Genomic DNA, 21,353 nt, shown 5'->3' with positions numbered 1-21,353 from the left:
TATTTTAGGCGCTATCATTCATGCAGTCTTCCACAGGCAAAAAAATTGATGTTTGCAAAGGAAGCAATTATCAAATGAGGATGGAAAAGACACAGTTATTCCCTAAGATTAAATTCTTAAAAAATCAGTTTGGAAACATCTCAAAAGTAAAACATTTTTTCCTCTCAATTCCAGATGACTCTGTTTTTCCTCACGAAGGCAGAGGAGAGATACGCTTTATATGTTCTGACTCTGAGTGGCGCCCCTGCTGAGGTACACGCAAGCACAGCCTCTCTCTGACAGGCCGATCCTACCAATAGCCCTCCTGTGACGCAGCCCCCGGGCCTGCTTCTCCTCCCAAGAGGTCAGCCTGACACAGAGTGGAGCAGAGGAGGCAGATGCCCCAGGTGGTCAGACCTGCGGGAGCAGCCTCCCCGAACACGCCCCCAGACCTGTCACCTTCCCACTGTCATGGACCATTTCTTTCAGAAATAGTGGCTTCAATCTTTGTTTTTAAAGCTGTGGATATTTTTCTTTCAATGAATGCAGAACACTGTATTAAAACAAAAAATTAAGGAATTGGTTGGGTTGATGTGAAAGTGTACGCTGGGTGTAGGTTTGCAATCTGCCTCCTCTGCATCAGCACTCTCCAGCTCGAAGCCTTCTAGAGAAATGCCCAAAAGCACCCTGGGCCTACAGAGTGGAACTGAAAGTCGAGCATGAGGCCCCTGTACTTCTTCAGGAATCACTTAACAAGATATTGCATAAAAATATCTGCCATTAATATTGCGACTATTATACCAACACGACTACTGTTACTCTTGAGTGCTCATCAATTGCCACATATTTTAAGTTTTGCCTATTTTTTCTTATTTAATTTCCTTAAGAGGCCATTTTAATGAATCTTACATTGAATAACTTCCTCCGAGTCCCTTAGCTTCCAAGTGACAGAGCTACCAAATGATTGAGTTTTTAATTACTTAACTTATCATAGAGTTACATGTCCCAAGGGAATGGGACTCAGCAGATGAATTTTAGTAAGAGGCTTGGGTCTCTTCATCTACCCAGAGGGGAAGCAGGCCAATGGGATATGCCAGCAGCCGAGAGAACGCTGGGCCTCTGAAGGGTGCATCACTGAAATACCCACTGGGAAGAACCACCTGCACAGAATGTTCTCTATTTCCCTCATTCTCCTGATTTATAATTGAACAGATTAATGATTCTTTAAAAAAAAATGCCTTTCCCACACAGTTTAAATTTTTATTGATCAAATTGCTTTCCAATTTTTGAATGAGCCATTATAGTAGGCAGGATAATGACCTCTGAAATATGTCGATGTTCAAAACCCCAGAACCTGTGAATGTGTTAAGATTCCATGGTAGAGGGAAATTAAAGTTGTAGATGGAAGTAAGGTTGCTAGACAGTTGATGTTAAAATAGGGAGAGTGTCCTGAGCTGTCCGGGTGGGTCCATACCTTGTAATTAGAAGTGGAAGAAAGTGAGAGAAGAAAGTCAGGGAAGGGGAGGTGATGGTAGAAGCAGAGGTGAGAGTGGGTACAATGTGAGGACTCTCCTGTCACTGCTGGTTTGGAGGATGGGGAATGGAACCAGGAGGTAAAGAGTGCAGGCAGCCCCTAGAAACTGGAAAAGGCAAGAAATGGATCTTCTCTGGAGTCTCTGAAAGCCCAGTGAGACTGTGCTGGGCTTCTGTCTTATAAGACTGCTAGAAAACTAATTTGTATTCTTTAAAGCCAGCAGTCCCCAACGTTTTTGGCACGGGGAACCAGCTTCACGGAAGACAGCTTTTCCACACACGGGGGTGGGGAGTGGTTCAGGTGGTGATGTGAGTGATGGGGAGCTATAGGGAGCAGCAGATGAAGCTTCCCTTACTCACCCCACTGCTCACCTCCTGCTGTGTGGCCTGGTTCCTAACAGGCCATGGACTGGTACTGGTCCACAGCCCAGGGGTTGGGGACCCCTGTTTTAAGCCATTAAGTTTGTAGTGATTTGGGGGGCAGCAATAGGAAACTAACAGACCTGTGATGATGAAGTACTTTGAAGTATAAGGTACTATTTTAGAGGCAACTGGTGAGGGTTAATGTCAGCTAGGAGCAGTGTGAGACTGAATTCCTGGAAAGGTCATACAAACGTGTCTACAATGAGGGATGGGACACGTAAGGGCAGGTGTCACTGAATAAAGAGGTAGAACAGCACAGTTGTGAAAAGAAAGAGGCTTTGTAGCCCATATCTCTGAATTTGAATCATGGCCCTATAACTTCCTACCTGTGAAATCAGTAGACTTTAAAAAAAATCCTACATGACTCAGTTTCCTTCTTTAAAATGAGATTTAAAATAGTACCTAATACTCAAAGAATTATTGTAAAGGTTAAGTAATTTTGCATATATGAAACATTCAGAAAAGTTCTTGGTGTACCCTGATTCCTTAACAAATTTTACCCAGCATTATGATTATGTCCTGGTTCAGTTTTCTGCTTGATGAGTCTGGGTTCCTTAAATTCAGTGTTTATCAGAGTCATCCTTTGGGACCTCTCAATAAGTGGGCTGGCAGTTCTGGCAGTGGTTCCCAGGATCAGACCACAAGGCCCGTGACTGTGGCAGAGGAAGGTACAGAACAGGAAGTAGTGGGTACAATAAGGGAAGCGGGGGCCTGAAGAGCAGGAGGAGCAAGAGTCAGTGAGGCTACTGCCAATGGTCAGCTGCTGTGTGTTAACAGATTTGCTAAGAAGCTGCCTGTATTTGAATGTAAATGAACTCTGGATCTGCCAGCAGAAGGTCAGGGACATTAAACAAGCTTTTGGTCTTGACTTCCTCAGAATGCTGACATCTCGAAAAGAATTTCTCTGTTCTTCTCACATTTATTCTTTGAGAATCTGAGTGAAATATGGATTTACATAGATTCACACTTTTAAAAATGAGATGCTTATGGGATGGAAAGCAAAATAGGTGAAGGGGATTAACAGGTACAAACTTCCAGTTATAAAATAAATAAATCATGGGATATAATGTACAGCACAGGAAGCATAGTCAGTAATACTATAATAAGGCTGTATGAGGATGGGTGGTAACTAGACTTATTGTGATGATCAATTTGTAATGTATTATAAATGTTAAATCACTATGTTGTTTGCTTGAAACTAATAATCAAAGTCAACCACACTTCAATTAAAAAAAAATGCTTAAAGAAATATAATACTGCTTCTCAAAAAAAGTGGTTATAGTATTTTTTTTAAAAAATCCTATATTCATAGGTTTCTATAATATAATTATAAAGTGATCATACTTACTACATTTTAGAAAATGTAATCTATTCTTCCAGATAAACAAAGATAGAAGTTAGGGAAAAGACAAGTGAAATGTACTTCAGGGGAATTTAAAATTAAAAGTAGGCATAAGACGCATTGTCCACACACTACTTGCATTAAACCTGTTTTCCATCTGTGTGCACCACTGACCATTGCTAGTTATTTCATAACTTCTACCATCTCATATAAAAATATTATTTCTAATTTACAGAATAGAAATTATATTTCATGCGATAAAAATAAGATAGTATCTGACAATTTTGCTTTACCTGGTCTTTGCTTGACTTGTCAAAATTTAAAAAAAAATTAGCAATCTATTCAGAGTAAACAGTTTCAGATCTCTTCTCAAAAGCAACCAGAATACGAGTTAGCAAGTGTAACGAATCCCATTTAATCCCTAAAAATCTAATTAATTAAAAGTTGAATAAGAGCTAATGTAAGTCTCTTTGACTGAATCCACCATAAAATCCATGGATGATATGACTTAGTTGTACTTTGCTTGTACTTGAAATGGACACTAGCTTCATTTCAAGGGGCCATTATATCGTATATTGCAAGTGCTACCTTGGCAGGTATAAATTTCAATATAAATTGGCAATATAAATTTCTTGTTCTCTTAAATAGAACTTTACCCTATCCTGTGTAACAAAAAAACATGGTTTTAAATGCTTTTTATTAAAACTGTTAGTCTTTGATAATGAGACAGTAGGAAATTCTCAAGTGATTTCATGAACACTGATGGGACAGAGAAATGGTCCATCAGTATTTATGGCCAAGTTGTATACTTCCAAAGATGACTGAATGAGCATAAGAGGAAGCTTTTAGTAAGATCTTAGAAGTCTGAATGGCACATACTTCTTTCAAAACACTTTTAAACAATTTTACTAAGGGCCAGTGTGGTAAAACAGTTAGGAGAATTGCTACAAGTCCGTGTTATTGAGAATGGAAGAAAAAACGAGTTCAGGAAAAGAATGCCAATGTTTGGCCGAAGAATAGTGAATTGTTATTACTAGCAAAAAGACATTTGAAAGGATTCTGGAAGTACAAATGTTCAGTACCTTTATATTTGAAATGGATTAGAGAGGAGGAGGAGATGGACAAAATGACTTGTCTGTATGCATCCAAATCATTCCACCACCCCAGTCCAAACCACCATATCTCTTGCCTATTATATAATAGTATCCTAACTGTCTCTACTTTCACTCTTATCCTGCAATAATCTATTCTCCCTATAGCACCCAGAGTGATCTCTTTTAACACATAAATCATGTCGCTCTTTTGCTTAAAAACCTTCAGTGGTTTCTACTGCAATAAAATCCAACTTCCCTCAGTGGTTTGGAAAGCTCTCTGTAACCTGGCTTTTGTCCGTCTCACCATCCCCCTCACTCTTTATCGCCTCACTAGCTCTGCTTTCTTTCTATTCCTCAAACATCAAATAGCCTCGTATCTGCCACAGAGCTAGTGCACTGGCCTGTTTCCTTCTCTTCTGACGCCTGTGTCCTGGCTTCTCCTTGTCATTCAACCTCAGCTTCAGTGTCGCCTCCTTGGAGACGTCTTGCCTGATCACCTCCCAGAAAGTCATCACCTGGCCAGTCTCTATTAAAACACACTATTTTGATTCTACCAAGTACTGGTCTCAATAGGATATTTTTACCTACTTGTTAATTAACTATCCCCTCCAACCATAATGTAAGCACCTGGATAGCAAGGACTGTGATTTCTTCATGCTGCTTCCAAAGCCCATTAAATAGTGCCTGGCCCTTCCCAGTAACAAATAGATATTTATTGTTGAGTAAATGTAGTTTTTGGAATGGAATGTAATTTCAGACAAAGACACCAAACTATGGTATCTGTAATAAAACTAGCAGGTTATAAAAGAAAGATAGTTGAATTCCCAGGACCCTCTGAGAACAAGTCCCATACTCTATTTAACTTCCTCATGTAGCTTCTTTTCATGAGTGTCACCAAAAATTGAAAATCTCTTCTCATATCCAGTGTTTCTTGTTGTGCAAATAGTAATCTGATATTGAATGGGTTAAAACCACCATTACCCACTGTCATCTTCCCAAGAATGTTTAAACCTCATTTTAAATACACATTTGCAGACATTATAGTATAGAGGTATCAAAGATTCAAACTGTCTCTTCCAAAAGATAGCAAGGAAAATGTATGTAACTCCAGAATTCCTAATGTTGGCAGATGAATTACTTGGCAGAGTAAGAAGGAGAAATAATTCTTTGCTACTTGTAAGTGTGGCTGTGGGGAATTCATTCAAACTATGGCAGCTTCATATCATTCATCTGAAAAAATGGTGTTTCAGTGATACTTGCTGTGAAGGGTTTTTTGAGGATTAGGGATAACACGTGAGAAGGGCCTAGCACACAGCAGGCACTTCAGAGATGGTGACTCTTTAACAATTTTTCCTGAATTTTCTCTCTCTTTTTTTTTTTTTTTTTTTTTGAATTTTTCTAAAAACATGAAGCAAAACCTGACTTACCCTTGTCACAAAGTGGAATTTAGAAAGACAGGTATACCTGAGACACATTTTAATGAAGACCCAAAGAGAATTCCAAAATCTCAGAGCATAATTAAACACTGGCAGGTCTCTACTTCGTCCTCTTCACTGGAGCAGTCTTCTAGTAAACGGTTTCAGTATGGTAGAGGGGATCTCCCCAGGACTAGCACTATATGGTTGATTAGTTTGTAGACTGTGCAAAGGCAACTAGCCAGGGAGGCAAGCGGGGCTGGAATGTGGCCCACACTCTTGTCATGAAGACGTGTGCCAGAGGATGTGCGTCTGCACAGATGCCGCAGTTCTGTAATCTGCACAAAGGCATCGTATCGTCTGTACCTGTCCTCCTCAAGTATATAATTTTTTCAAAATAGCGTACATTTCCAGGGAATATGGCTAAATGAAACATAATATAAGCAACTGTCTCATTAACATTTTCTGAGGTCACTGTTTTTTGTTTGATTAATTTTTTTGGATTATTAAATCTAATGATTACATTCCAGCTGTCTAAGAAACTATACTTTTTAAAAAACCAAATTCTGTGCGTATGGGGCTTTCCTTGTGTAGAGGGCACCTCTTACCTATGACATGTGGTTTTGCTGTGTTTGTTGCTGCTGCTGCTGTTGTTGCTGCTGAATTAGCAACTGCTGCTGTTGCCGACGCCGGGCTGTCCGTAGCTTTTCAAAGCGAGCCTCCATTTCTTCTAGGACTTTCGGGGTGTATCGCACCACCAGCTTGACGCTGTCCTTAGCAGCCTTAAGCAGTTCTACGGCTTTTTCATGGTGTTCTCCTTCCACACTCTGAAACAACAATGATATCTCATAAGGGGAGAGTTTCCATGTTCTTTTCTCTGGAGCGAAATGCAAAATGAGTATTATAGTACAACCTCTAACAACTGGAAATTGAAAGAAGGGATGGCAGATTTATGCCCTCAACGTTATCATTTAGTGCATTTGTAGTTGAACCACGAGCAGGTTAGCTGCACTAGATACAGGATGGATGGAATGGAGGGTCAGGACAGGAGGAGGACAGATAATGAAGACCTGAAAGATAACACTAACATTTAGAACAGGACTTCTAAATTTCACCTGGCAGAGTAATTTCACTGGTCCAGAAACCTTAGGAAAAGTTTAAAACGAATAATGAAGAGGGATAACAAAAAAGAATTCCTATCTGGTATTAGCACTTAAAAAGAATCTACAATGCTTAAAGTAGTGTCTTACTGATGTAGTAAGAGGAGAACAAGACAGAATCTAGAAGCGGATCAACCACATAAAACATATGTTACATGATAAATCTGAAATTCAGACTAAAGGAAGAAAGGATTGTTAAACAATGATGCTGGAACAGATAATAATTAAATGATACAAAAGAATGTGGATTCCAGTCTCACAGTCTATGCTACATATAGCAGAGTGATTAACAATTTCAATGTAAAAATAAAACCATTAAACAACTAAAATAAAGCATAGGTCAGTGTTCATCATCTTGCAATGTAAAAGTAATTCTTAAGTAAAAATACCAAAAAAGACACGCCACAAAATCAGATTTAAAAATTGGAAGTTTTTAGACTGAAGAGAAAAAACTTATGGTTACCAGGGGGGACTTGTGGGAGGAAGGGGTAGTTAGGGAGTTGAAGATCAACATGTGCACTGCTAAGTCACTTCAGTCGTGTCCGACTCTGTGCGACCCCATAGATGGCAGCCCACCAGGCTCCCCCTTCTCTGGGATTCTCCAGGCAAGAACACTAGAGTGGGTTGCCATTTCCTTCTCCAATGCATGAAAGTGAAAAATGAAAGGGAAGTCGTTCAGTCATGTCCGACTCTTAGCGACCCCATGGACCGCAGCCTACCAGACTCCTCCATCCATGGGATTCTCCAGGCAAGAATACTGGAGTGGGGTGCCATTGCCTTTTCTGAATATGTGCACAGTGCTGTATTTAAAATGGATAACCAACAAGGACCTATTGTACATCACGGAGAATTCTGTTCAATGTTATGTGGCAGCCTCGATGGGAGAGGAGTCTGGGGGAGAATGGATACATGTATATGTACGCCTGTGTCTGCTGTGCACCTGAAATCACCACATTTTTAATTGGCTATATTTCAATATAAAATAAAAAGCTTTTTTTAAAAAAATGTAAGTTTATATGTCTCACACACTATCAGTTCAGTTGAGTTCAGTCACTCAGTCATGTCTGACTATTTGCAACCCCATGAATCGCAGCATGCCAGGCCACCATGTCCATCACCAACTCCCGGAGTTTACTCAAACTCATGTCCATTGAGTCGGTGATGCCATCCAACCATCTCATCCTCTGTCGTCCCCTTCTCCTCCTGCCCCCAATCCCTCCCAGCATCACAGTCTTTTCCAATGAGTCAACTCTTCGCATGAGGTGGCCAAAGTATTAGAGTTTCAGCTTCAGCATCAGTCCTTCCAATGAACATTCAGGACTGAGTTCCTTTAGGATGGACTGGTTGGATCTCCTTGCAGTCCAAGGGACTCTCAAGAGTCTTCTCCAACACCACAGTTCAAAAGCATCAATTCTTTGGCACTCAGCTTTCTTCACAGTCCAACTCTCACATTCATACATGACTACTGGAAAAACCATACCTTTGACTAGATGGATCTTTGTTGGCAAAGTGATGTCTTTGCTTTTTAATATGCTGTCTAGGTTGGTCATAGCTTTTCTTCCAAGGAGCAAGTACCTTTTAATTTCATGGCTGCAGTCACCATCTGCAGTGATTTTGGAGCCCCAAAAAATAAAATCTCTCACTGTTCCCACTGTTTCCCCGTCCATTTGTCAGGAAGTGATGTGACCAGATGCTATGATCTTAGTTTTTTGAATGTTGAGTTTTAAGCCAGCTTTTTCACTCTCCTCTTTCATCAGGAGGCTCTTTAGTTCCTCTTTTGCTTTCTGCCATAAGGGTGGTATCATCTGCACATCTGAGGTAATGGATATTTCTCCCGGCAATTTTGATTCCAGCATGTGCTTCATCCAGCCCCACATTTCACATGATGCACTCTGCATGTAAGTTAAATAAACAGGGTGACGATATACAGCCTTGATGTACTCCTTTCCCAATTTGTAACCAATTCATTGTTCCATGTCTGGTTCTAAGTGTTGCTTCTTGATGTGCGTACAGATTTCTCAGGAGGCAGGCAAGATGGTCTGGTATTTCCACCACTTTAAAAAATTTTCACAGTTTGTTGTGATCCATATAGTCAAAGGCTTTGGCATAGTCAATAAAGCAGAAGTAGATGTTTTTCTGGAATTCTCTTGCTTTTTCAATGAACCAATGGAAGAGATCTTAGAAGTCAATAAAGATCTAAGCAAAATGAGCCAAGTGAGCTCTTGGACAAATAATAATTTTTTAAAATGGTCAATGAATCTATGAAAAAAAATGCCCAACCTCCCTCATAATCAAACAAATGCAGATGAAAAAATATTTTGTTTTTAATTTAAAAATGGTGAAGATGTATTTTAAAATATGGTGTATTGACAAGGATGTAGGGAAGAGGTACTCATACACTGGTAATATTGTGACAAAAACTAGTACAGCTTTTCTGCTGGGCACTGTTGTTATGCAATGGATAAAACCCTTTATAAATAAAGAATTTTACTTTAGAGAAATGTACTAAGGATAAAATCATACATACATACATACACACATAACTGTAAGACAGATATGATATGACAGAAGACAAAACAAAAAGTAATTCTCAGTTTTTGAATCTCAAAATACTCTTTTGAACATAATGGCATAAACAACAGTTGGGGTAAGTAAGTTTACTGTAAGTAAACACCAAGAGGCTTCTCCCAGAGCTTCAAAAGTATCTCTAGGTTGGGATTGATGGTTTAATCGCTAAGTTGTGTTCGACTCTTGCAACCCCATGGACTATAGCTTGCCAAGGTCCTCCGTCCATGGGATTCTCCAGGAAAGAATACTGGAGTGGATTGCCATTTCCTTCTCCAGGGGATCATCCCGACTCAGGAATCGAACCTAAGTCTCCTGCACTGCAGGCAGATTCTTTACTGACTAAGCTGCAAGGGATTAGGGAGAAATAAAACAGAAGAAAATTATAATCAGACATCATAGAACCCTGAGAAGAGGAGACAGTGCTTTCTTCTCAGCTGACCCCCAGGGCAGATGACATAACCTCTATTTATAGGATCAATGTACAAAGGCCTTTTTTGACTTGTTTCCCAGGTAAAGCTCACAGATATGTGTGTGATGTGACGGATAGGGATCAAGACAGGCTTAAATACTGCCAGAACACTGAAGAGTGGCACTGAAGTGGCAGAAAAGGCCGCCCCAAAATTGGTTTAGGTTACATTTTCACAGCCCAAGCAGAAGGGAGCCTCGACTATTACACTGAGTTACCAAAAAATAATTTTCATTTTAAGCACACAAGTTATATCTTGAGATTCATAATTATAACTATCATACATATTTGAAGATTTAAGAAATTGTGTTCCATTCTATCATTTGCTTCAGCAAGGTGGACGTGGACTGAGGAGAAAAAAAAAACCTTTGAGTTAAACAATGTCATCGGTAGCCTTCAGTCATCTGTCTGGGAGCCAGGCAGATACTAAAGGACTTAAGAAATGACTGTGGAGAGCCCTGGAGGCAACTTATATAACCACTCCTTTGCCAAGTCTGGACTAACTAGAGAGCAGGGGGTAATAAATAGCTGTTGAGCAGAGTGAATTTTCATCTGTGGCTGAAGCCTAGGAAAATAGACGTATTCACTGATTAATTTATTCATTTAACTATTCACTCAGTCATTGACTTGGTCATTCAACCGATGTTTATTAAGCATTTATTTCACTACTTATACTCTACTAAGTTCTTTGGAAGAACATGCACAGGGGAAAACTTTGACAACTTTGTACAGTATAAATTCTCTTTCAGTGTACTTGAAATTTCTTTGTAATTTGCCCCAAGGTGAACTGTTAATGTATGGAATTCCCCTTTAAAAGGAAAACTGGATGATTTGCTTGTTCATACCCTTCCCTAATTTCTCTTTTAATATTAAAACTAACAAGTTCTATGTTTTAATAACAATGCTTCATCTGTTTTCTAGGCCAGATGATTAGTCTCCAGACTTCTTTTTGGCTTTTGTCCTATTTGCTTTCATTTAATAAGGTTGGAAATTCTAGGTCAGACCTTTAGATGCTCATTATCCCCGGGTAGGCACTCTGCCTACAGTTTAGAGTTGCCCCCAGAGGGCTGTGGGATTAATACATGGAGCCATCAGGCTCTCACCACAGTGGATGGCTGAGAGAACTATGGCTGGGGTTTCATACTCCGCCCTGCAGAACTGGCAAGGCTACCCCACTCACCCTCAGCCCTGTTCTCCACCACGCGTGCGTGGTTGCATACTAAGTCACTTCAGTCATGTCCGACTCTGCGATCCCAAGGACTACCTACCTGGTAGTCCAAGGACTAGCCTGGCTACCTGCCAGGCTCCTCTGTCCAAAGATTTTCCAGGCAAGAACACTGGAGAGGGTTGCCATTTCCTTTTCCAGGGATCTCCCACCTGGGGATCAAACCCCGTTTCTTACATCTCCTGCATGGGCACTGGCAGGCAGGTTCTTTACCACTAGTGCCATCTGCTCTCCACCACACACTTAGCAATTGATAAAAGGCAGACTCCAATGTTCTTTGAATCCAGAGTTTGTTTTTTTTTTGTCTCAATGCTCTATCTTTGGCTCAGATAGTGACTCTGATTTTTGGGGGCTCAGCAGAGTTAAGGGGTCTCTTGGTCTGAATGTACCTTTCACTGTCTTCTCCACCAGGGCACAGAATCCACATGGTCAGAGTGTCACGCTTCAACATTTCCACTACTAAAAATGCTATGTTAAAAATAATATACATTACATGATTAAGCAGTATAATAGAAACCAAGATGTCACTCAGAGACTTGAAGAAGTATAAGCATCTTTGTAGAATGTATCATTTCAAACACTTGTTAACTTTGTTGTTTAAACTGTTTTCAGAAAATCTGGATCTAGAAGACTGTTCTGGGTGTCTCTCCTTTTCCACTGGCTTTGTCTACTTTATTAATATTTTTAAGGGCATATGTTTGTCTTCTTAATCTAAAATTTATCTCTGAAGTGCTTTCAGTCCATCAGTATAACTTCGTAATAAGAATAAGGCAGTTTTCTCTCCTTTCTTTCCCTTTTAAAGTAAGAACAAAAAAGCAGGCAACCTTTCAATGGAGTTCCTGTTCCATGAATTAAGAAAAGGTCAAGCTGTCTGCTCTGTTAGGATACACATGCTGAGGAAAAAACACCCGTCAATAGGTTTCCCTAGCCCTGACAGTTTATCATTTATTCCTAATTTTGACTTTGTCTTTTTCTCACTCTTCATAAAACTAAGCCTTATTTCAAGCTAAGTATTTAAAACATGTTTTGAAATATGATAGTTTATTTGTAAAACAGTTGAGCTGTCTTTCTATCACAGATATTTTATACACACACACACACACACACACACACACACACACACAGATACATACACACCACCCTCTCCTGATTCAGGAATTGTCCTTTATAAAAATTAGCCCAGTTTGAGAAGTCACTGAAAACCTGTAGCACTAGCTTTTCACAAAGGATGAAAACGTGGCCCTTATGTGATTTGAGGAGACCTAGGAAAACTTCTGATTTTAAAGTGGAATCCCCTCCTCCATTAAAAAACCCAAAATTGCATACTTTCCATAAGAACTTTCCATACTTTCTAAAACAAATTTTGCAATTTTAGATTTCATCCTCTTGCTTTAAGAGTTCTGTTGTACCTACTGCAATCTGAGGAAGTCATTAGAATGGATTAAGTTAACAAAGCTTTCCAACAGACATCTGATAAAAGATGTATGTCATGAAGGAGGTGAGGGGTGGTGAGGAAGGCATGGGGTAAACTAGGTATCCAGGAAATATTCAGACCAAAGAGAAGTGGTCCAAAAAGAGAAAAGCCCCCCAAAATATTACCTACCCCACAGAAGCACCTAGTCTGGACATGGGCCTTCACTGAATCGAAGTGCACAAGAAGGGATGGACATTCCCATCTTGAAAATACTTCTTTCCCTTGCTAACGTTTAGAAAGTACACGTAGAAATCAATATGAAAAGGAGAGTTCAAATGGTTTTATTACCATTTCCAAAGGCTTAAGAACTGGATCTTCTATAATGTTAATATATAAAGGAATATATTTTCATTCAGGAATGTGAGAAAAATTAGCTCAGTAAGTAACGAGATGCATATTTGTTTCATTAGTAATCTCATGCAGCAGTAGAGAGCTCTGGAAAGCTTTAAAGTTAATCTGACTGAAAACAAAAAAACAAATCAGTAGATGGTGAATGAACCAACTTTTCAACATGGTCATGTTCCGATTTTTCACTAGTTTTTATTTCCACACATTGTGAGTTATCAAAATGGCTGCTATTTCTTGGTACCCTCAGTGTCCTGACTGATTAAGAATCTTAAAAAGAGGGAGCTCTGGATTACATTGCATACTTGCTCATGAGAGGCACTCTCTTCTCTCTTCCCTGCTATAGAGAAACTAGCTGCTAAATTTTGATCTCAGACCTCCAGTGGAAGAGATGCCTGCCTGGAAAGGGACCTCATTATCTGAGCACAATCAACTGCCAAATGAGAGGCACCCAGGACTCCATGGAGTTCTTTCTCTGTGAGGATTACACGGACACAATCCTGACCCAGCTTGCTGATGAGCTGTTTAAACACTCTGTTGGATAACCAAGAGTTGGCTATACCTCTCAGTTACTGTAGGAATATCTACAGCCAAGTTCATGTTTAGGCTCCTAAATACATCAGCCACTCTTTTGGATTAAAGGCCAAATGATGTCATCAAGAAAGAGATGATATCAAGGATATTGGGTTACGATATTTGGTACAATTAAGCATCTCAGAAACCCAGAACCTTCTAGCTGTAAAGGCCCTTAGAAACCACCTCATTTGTCTCCTTGCATCTTAATACATATGAAAATAAAGACTTAAGAGTGGCCGTGAGCTGGCCCATTTTATAAATTTGTTAGTTTCAATGCTGGATTAGAACTCATTATCTTTGATGACAGCTCTTTTAACAATATCATTCTGCTTTTCAGGATTAACTAATTCAGATTGTGGTGGGTCAGTTTTTACAGGATGTGAAGGATAGGAATTAATGACAAGTATAAGATGTGTCCACTCCCAGCTCTAAAGCATATAAAGTTGGCTAGCGAAGAAGCACTAAGAAACTACATGCTCACTATTAGTGGATTATAATTCTCAACATTGAAAAGGCCCTCTATGGCCACAGACCTACTTCTTTCCTACAATGGAAATTGTGGAAAATTATTTCATTTGAAATGAAATGATCATTTATACATAATAAACATGGGTATATGTGTGTGAGCCTGTGTGTATGTTAGCCTGTATGTGTGTGTGTGTGTATTCTAACATTCATTGAGTATGTACTCAGTGCAAGGCCCTGCTAGCTGCTTTGTGTGCATTATATCTAATCCTTATAACACTATAAGAAAGGCAATACAGAGCTTAAGAAATTTGTCCCAGGTCCCCAACTAGTCAGTGAAACAGATTGAACTTACTGAGATCTGTTTTCAGAGACCAGACTCTTACTGACTAATCCATAACCTTGAACAAGATAATAGAAAGTAAATATCATATCAGTGGCTCTCCTTTTCATGGGTACTTTCAGATCAGTTGAACTTGAATGTACACAGAAATCAATTTAAGCACTTATAAAATACAAAGACCTAGGCTGTACCCTAGACTTGCCATATCAAGATCCACAGCAGTATGACCTAGGAATGTGTGACATCATAAAACTCTGATACAGCCAGCTAGTCATTGATGTGAAGATTAGTGTTTAGACACGGTGCCCTTGACTATAACTACCTCGAATAGTAAATGTCCTCTTTAACAGTTCCTTTACTATGTTACTCCAGGAGAGAGGTCTGGGTAGGTGAGGGAAATCTTATAATATTGTCTTGGTGTAGTCAGTATTTTTGGTCATTTAAAAAAGGCATATTGATTGGATGTTTAATTAAGAACAGAATATCCCCACATAAGTTATAGGATATATTCAGGAAAAAAAAAAAAAAAAACACTTTTATGACTCTCTGATCCTCTCCTTTCCTCAAATAGGTTAATATCCTTTCTAAATGTATTCTTTTTTCCTGAAGAAAAGTGGCAAGTATAAAAAGTATTACATTTAGCCTTTGGAAAATACATGCTAATTCTCTCCCATAGTACTTTGTTCCTGCCCAAATGCTAATATCTATTTCAGTACACTGTAATTCATCAGTTTATAATCATTCTGCTGACACCAGACCATCCTAAAGCAGGATGAGTCTTATTTATCTCTGTGCAGCATCTATTGTGTGCTCAATAAATACTTAGTCAATGAATAAGTCATACATACACACATATATATTTCCTATTAAGCTAAGGAGCCAGTACCACCTAGGTTTGAATTTGAGCTTCTTCACATAGCAGCTTTGTGAGCTCAGACAAACTGCTTAGCATCCCTGAGTCTCAATTTTCTCATCTGTAAAAGGGGTGTCAGAGAGTATCTACTTTATAGAATCATTTACATTTAACATACACAAAGCACCTGGAAGAAAGCCCGCATTTTAAAAGGGTCCAACAAACATTGGCTCTTTGCTGAACTGTTTCCTGTGCGATCATGTTACTGTAGGGCTTCAGGAATTCAAGGACAACAGAAGTAACAAAATATAATTTGCCTTTGGAATAGGTAGAATTTTCTTTTATATTTTCTAGGAAGTAAAAAAAATGTATTTACTAGATTAATAAATAATATACGGAATTTGTTGGAAACAGGTTTAAAACTACTTACATAAATCAACTGCTTCTAATCACAGTCAATTTAGAAGCACCAGTTCCCTACATAACAACTGTTATGCTAATTAAAAATGAAAATTCATGAAAAACTGCTCTCTCAGTCCCTCCACAGTGCCACACTTTGTTAGGGAAAGAAAGAGTGTGCTAGAGATTCACCTGATAGGAGGGTGCATAACGTGAGCAAACCTGAGAGGGGAGAACTATTAAAGAACCAAACACTGCAAGAGAGCAACGTGATTACTCGCTTAGAGCCAGACATCCTGGAGCGTGAAGTCCAGTGAGCCTTAAGAAGCATTGCTATGAACAAAGCTAGCGGAGGTGGTGAAATTCCAGTTAAGCTATTTCAAATCCTAAAAGCTGAGGCTGTTAAAATGCTGCACTCAGTGTGCCAGCAAATTTGGAAAACTTGGCAATGGCCACAGGACTGGAAAAAGTCAGTTTTCATTCCAATCCCAAAGATGGGCAGTGCCAAAGAATGTTCAAACTACCGGACAATTGCACTCATTTCACATGTTAGCAAGGTAATGCTCAAAATCCTTCAAGCTATGCTCCAACAGTTCATGAACTGATAACTTCCAGAAGTATAAGCTGGATTTAGCAAAGGCAGAGGATCCAGAGATCGAATAGTCAACATCCGCTGGATCACAGAAAAAGCAAGGAAATTCCAGAAAAAAATCTACTTTTCCTTCATTGACTACATTTAAACCCTTTTACTGTGTGGATCTCAACAAACTGTGGAGGCTTGTTGAAGGGATGGGAATATCAGACCACCAGACCTGCCTCCTAAGAAATTTGTATGCAGGTCAAGAAGCAACACTTTGAACAAGACAAGGAACAATGGACTGGTTCAAAATTGGGAAAGGAGTACATCAAGGCTGTATATTGTCACCTATTTATTTAACTTCTATGCAGAGTGCATCATGCGAAATGCGGGTCTGGATGAAGCTCAAGCTAGAATCAAGACTGCTGGGAGAAATATCAATAACCTCAGATATGCAGATGACACTACCTTTACGGCAGAAAGCAAAAGAGGAACTAAAGAGCCTCTTGAAAGTGAAAGAGGAGAGTGAAAAAGTTGGCCTAAAACTCAACATTCAAAGCATGAATATCATGGCATCTGATCACATCACTTCATGGGAAACAGATGGGGAAAAAGTGGAAATAGTAACAGAAGTCATTTTCTTGGGCTCCAAAATCACTGTAGATGGTGTCTGCAGCCACGAAATCAAGACACTTGCTCCTTGGAAAAGCTATGACACACCTAGACAGCATACTAAAAAGCAGTGATATCACTTTGCCAACAAAGTTGTGTATAGTCCAAGCTATGGGTTTTCCAAGAGTCATGTACAGATATGAGAGGTGGACCATAAAGAAGTCTAAATATCAAAGAATTAATGCTTTCAAACTGTGGTGCTGGAGAAGACTCTTGAAAGTCCCTTGGACTGCAAGGAGATCAAACCAGTCAATCTTAAAGGAAATCAGTTCTGAATATTCAATGGAAGGACTAACGCTGAAGCTCCGATAATATGGCCACCTGATGCGAAGAGCTGACTCATTAGAAAAGACCCTGATACTGGTAAAAATTGTATGCAGGAGGAGAAAAGAATGACAGAGGATGAGATGGTTGGATGGCATCACTGACTCAATGCACATGAGTTTGAGTAAACTTTGGGAGATGGTGAAGAACAGAGAAGCCTGGCATGCTGCAGTCCACAAAGAGTTAGACATGACTGAGCGACTGAACAACAACAAAACATATAAATGGCTTCCCAGGTGTCTCAGTGTTAAAGAATCTGCCTCCCAACCAAGAGACTCAGGACACACAGGTTCAATCCCTGGGTCGGGAAGATCCCCTGGAGCAGAAAATTGTAACCAACTACAGTATCCTTGCTTGGAAATTCCATGGACAGAGGAGCCTGAGGGGGTACAGTCCATGGGGTCGCAAGGAGTCAGAGATGACTGAGCACACACACAGGCACACATATACACACACGCACACATATACACACATGCATACACATACATGCACATACCTATAGCCATCTTCAAGAGTACAAATGTGAACACTAGAGATGTGAAACCAGAACAAAGCTGTCTGGAAAAATATTCCTAGAAAATGAGATCTTTAAATCAGTCTGTTAATTTTTGAGTGTAGGCTTCATGTGGGAAGTCAAAATTACAAGGAACCCTACCAATCATGATTCATACTGATTCGTACTTCCAAAATACACAGTCTGCCCACCTACACTCTCCCAAGCCATGACACCAACCCCAAGCAGAGCCTTTTGCAAATGTTCAGAAGCAGGGACATCAAAACTGCTGACTCTCAATATTTGCTTCCAGGTCTGGTTTGGTATCTTTTTGGGGGGTGTTAGTTCTAGAAGGTCTTGTAGGTCTTCATAGAACTGTTCAACTTCAGCTTCTTCAGCATTACTGGTCAGGGCATAGACTCGGATGACTGTGATATTGAATGATTTGCCTTGGAAACGAATAGAGATCACCCTGTCATTTTTGAGATTGCATCCAAGTACTGTATTTCAGACTTTTGTTGACTATAATGGCTACTCCATTTCTTCTAAGGGATTCTTGCTCACAGTAGTAGATATAATGGTCATCTGAGTTAAATTCACCCATTCCAGTCCATTTTGGTTCACTGATTCCTAGAAAGTTGACGTTCACTTTTGCCATCTCCTGTTTGACCACTTCCAATTTACCTTGATCCATAGACCTAACATTCCAGGTTCCTATGCAATATTTCTCTTTACAGCACTGGACTTTGCTTCTGTCAACAGTCACATCCACAATTGGGTGTCATTCTTGCTTTGGCTCTTGTCTCTTCATTCTTTCTGGAGTTATTTTTCCACTGATCTCCAGTAGCAAATTGGGCACCTATCGACCTGGGGAGTTCATCTTTCAGTGTCCTATCTTTTTGCCTTTTCATGCTGTTCATGGGGTTCTCAAGGCAAGAATACTGAATTGGTTTGCCAGTCCCTTCTTCAGTGGACCACATTTTGTCAGAACTCTTCATCATGAACCATCCATCTTGGATGGCCCTACATGGCATGGCTCATAGTTTCATTTGCCATCCAAGCATCTCATCCTCCATCGTCCCCTTCTCCTCCCACCTTCAATCTTTCCCACCATCAGGGATTTTTCAAATTTTTCAATTCTTCGCGGCAAGTGGCCAAATTATTGGAGTTTCAGCTATAACATCAGTTCTTCCAATGAACACCCAGGACTGATCTCCTTTTGAATGGACTGGTTGGATATTCTTGCAGTCCAATGGGCTCTCAAGAGTCTTATCCAACACCATGGTTCAGAAGCATCAATTCTTTGGTACTCAGCTTTCTTTATATTCCAACTCTCACATCCATACATGACTGCTGGAAAAACCATAGTCTTGACTAGACAGACCTTTGTTGGCAAAGTAATGTCTCTGCTTTTTAATATGCTGTCTAGGTTGGTCATAACATTTCTTCCAAGGAGTAAGCGTCTTTTAATTTCATGGCTACAGTCAACATCTGCAGTGATTTTGGAGCCCAAAAAAATAAAGTCTGTCACTGTTGCCACTGTTTCCCCATCTATTTGCCATGAAGTGATGGACCAGATGCCATGATCTTAGTTTTCTGAATGTTGAGCTTTAAGCCAGCTTTTTCACTCTCCTCTTTCACTTTCAACAAGAGACTCTTTAGTTCTTCTTCACTTTCTGCCATAATGGTGGTGTCATCTGCATATCTGAGATTATTGATATTTCTCCCAGCAATCTTGATTCCAGTTTGTGCTTCTTCCAGCCCGGCATTTCGCATGATGTACTCTGCATATAAGTTAAATAAACAGGGTGACAATATATAGCCTTGACATACTCCTTTTCCTATTTGGAACGAGTCTGTTGTTCCATGTCCAGTTCTAACTGTTGCTTCCTGACCTGCACACAGATTTCTCAAGAGGCAGGTCAGGTGGTCTGGTATTCCCATCTCTTTAAGAATTTTCCACAGTTTATTTTGATCCACACAGTCAAAGACTTTGGCATAGTCAAGAAAGCAGAAATAGATATTTTTCTGTAACTCTCTTGCTTTTTCCATGATCCAGCGGATGTTGGTAATTTCATCTCTGGGTCCTCTGCCTTTTATAAAACCAGCTTGAACATCTGGAAGTTCACAGTTCACGTATTGCTGAAGCCTGGTTTGGAGAATTTTGAACATTACTTTACTAGCGTGTGAGATGAGTGCAAGTGTGTGGTAGTTTAAGCATTCTTTGGCATTGCCTTTCTTTGGGATTGAAATGAAAACTCACCTTTTCCAATCCTGTGGCCACTGCTGAGTTTTCCAAATTTGCTGGCATTTGAGTGCAGCATTTTCACAGCATCATCTTTTAGGATTTGAAAAACTCAACTGGAATTCCATTACCTCCACTAGCTTTGTTCCTAGTGATGCTTTCTAAGGCCCACTTGACTTCACATTCCAGGATGTCTGGCTCTAGGTGAGTAATCATACTATCATGATCATCTGGGTCATGAAGATCTTTTTTGTATAGTTCTTCTATGTATTCTTGCCACCTCTTCTTAATCTCTTCTGCTTCTGTTAGGTCCATACCATTTCTGTCCTTTATTGAGCCCATCTTTGCATGAAATGTTCCCTTGGTATCTCTAATTTTCTTAAAGAGATCTCTAGTCTTTCCCATTCTATTGTTTTCCTCTATTTCTTTGCATTGATCACTGAGGAAGGCTTTCTTATCTCTCCTTGCTATTCTTTGGAGCTCTGCATTTAGATGCTTATATCTTTCCTTTTCTCCTTTGGTCTTTGCTTCTCTTCTTTCCACAGCTATTTGTAATGCCTCCTTAGACAGCCATTTTGCCTGTTTGCATTTCTTTTTCCTGGGGGTGGCCTTGTTCACTGCCTACTGTCCTATATCATAATTCATCATGTTCATAGTCATGTCCATAGTTTTTCAGGCCTTCTGTATATCAGATCTAATCCCTTGAATCTATTTTTGACTTCCACTGTATAATCATAAGGGATTTGATTTAGGTCATACATGAATGGTCTAGTGATTTTCCCTACTTTCTTCAATTGAAGTCTGAATTTGGCAATAAGGAGTTCATGATCTGAGCCACAGTCAGCTCCCAGTCTTGTTATTGCTGACTGTATAGAGCTTCTCCATCTTTGGCTGCAAAGAATATAATCAATCTGATTTCGGTATTGACCGTCTGGTGATGTCCATGTGTAGAGCCTTCTCTTGTGTTGTTGGAAGAGGGTGTTTGCTATGACCAGTGCATTTTCTTGGCAAAAGTCTATTAGCCTTTGCTTCATTGTGTACTCCAAGGCCAAGTTTGCCTGTTACTCCAGGTATTTCTTGACTTTCTACTTTTGCATTCCAGCCCCCTATAATGAAAAGGACTTGCTAGGAGTGTCCAGTAGTCTCCAACAGAAGGGTGGGCCAGTGGTGTACTGCAGGGTTGGGGGCAGTGAGTGTAGCAGTACATACATGTGATCTTTGTAAGGAGGTAGCCATTATCTTTATTACCTCCAGCATAGTTTGGCCCAGGTAAATAGCAGGGAGGGAACACAGATCCACCCATCAACAGAAAATTGGGTTAAAGATTTACTGAGCATGGCCCCGCCCATCAGAACAAGACCCAGTTTCCCCCTCAGTCAGTC

The 21,353-nt window shown here is 39.9% G+C and overlaps 1 protein-coding gene across 2 annotated transcripts in view; it reads right to left on the bottom strand.

Annotated features, from left to right (window-relative positions):
* Nucleotides 1-21,353, bottom strand: part of LIN7A (lin-7 homolog A, crumbs cell polarity complex component) — a 316,647-nt gene that overhangs the window by 165,825 nt on the left and 129,469 nt on the right. For both annotated transcript variants that reach the window (XM_025284407.2, XM_006075150.4), the window contains exon 5: nucleotides 6,395-6,613. In XM_025284407.2, the coding sequence (XP_025140192.1) occupies nucleotides 6,395-6,613 (219 nt within the window). The remainder of the gene's footprint in view (nucleotides 1-6,394; nucleotides 6,614-21,353) is intronic.

This window comes from Bubalus bubalis, chromosome 4 (assembly GCF_019923935.1).
Source record: "Bubalus bubalis isolate 160015118507 breed Murrah chromosome 4, NDDB_SH_1, whole genome shotgun sequence".
Classification (NCBI taxonomy): domain Eukaryota; kingdom Metazoa; phylum Chordata; class Mammalia; order Artiodactyla; family Bovidae; genus Bubalus; species Bubalus bubalis.
The sequence above is the reverse complement of the archived record's forward strand: the minus strand, read 5'-3'. Positions and strand labels throughout refer to the sequence as shown.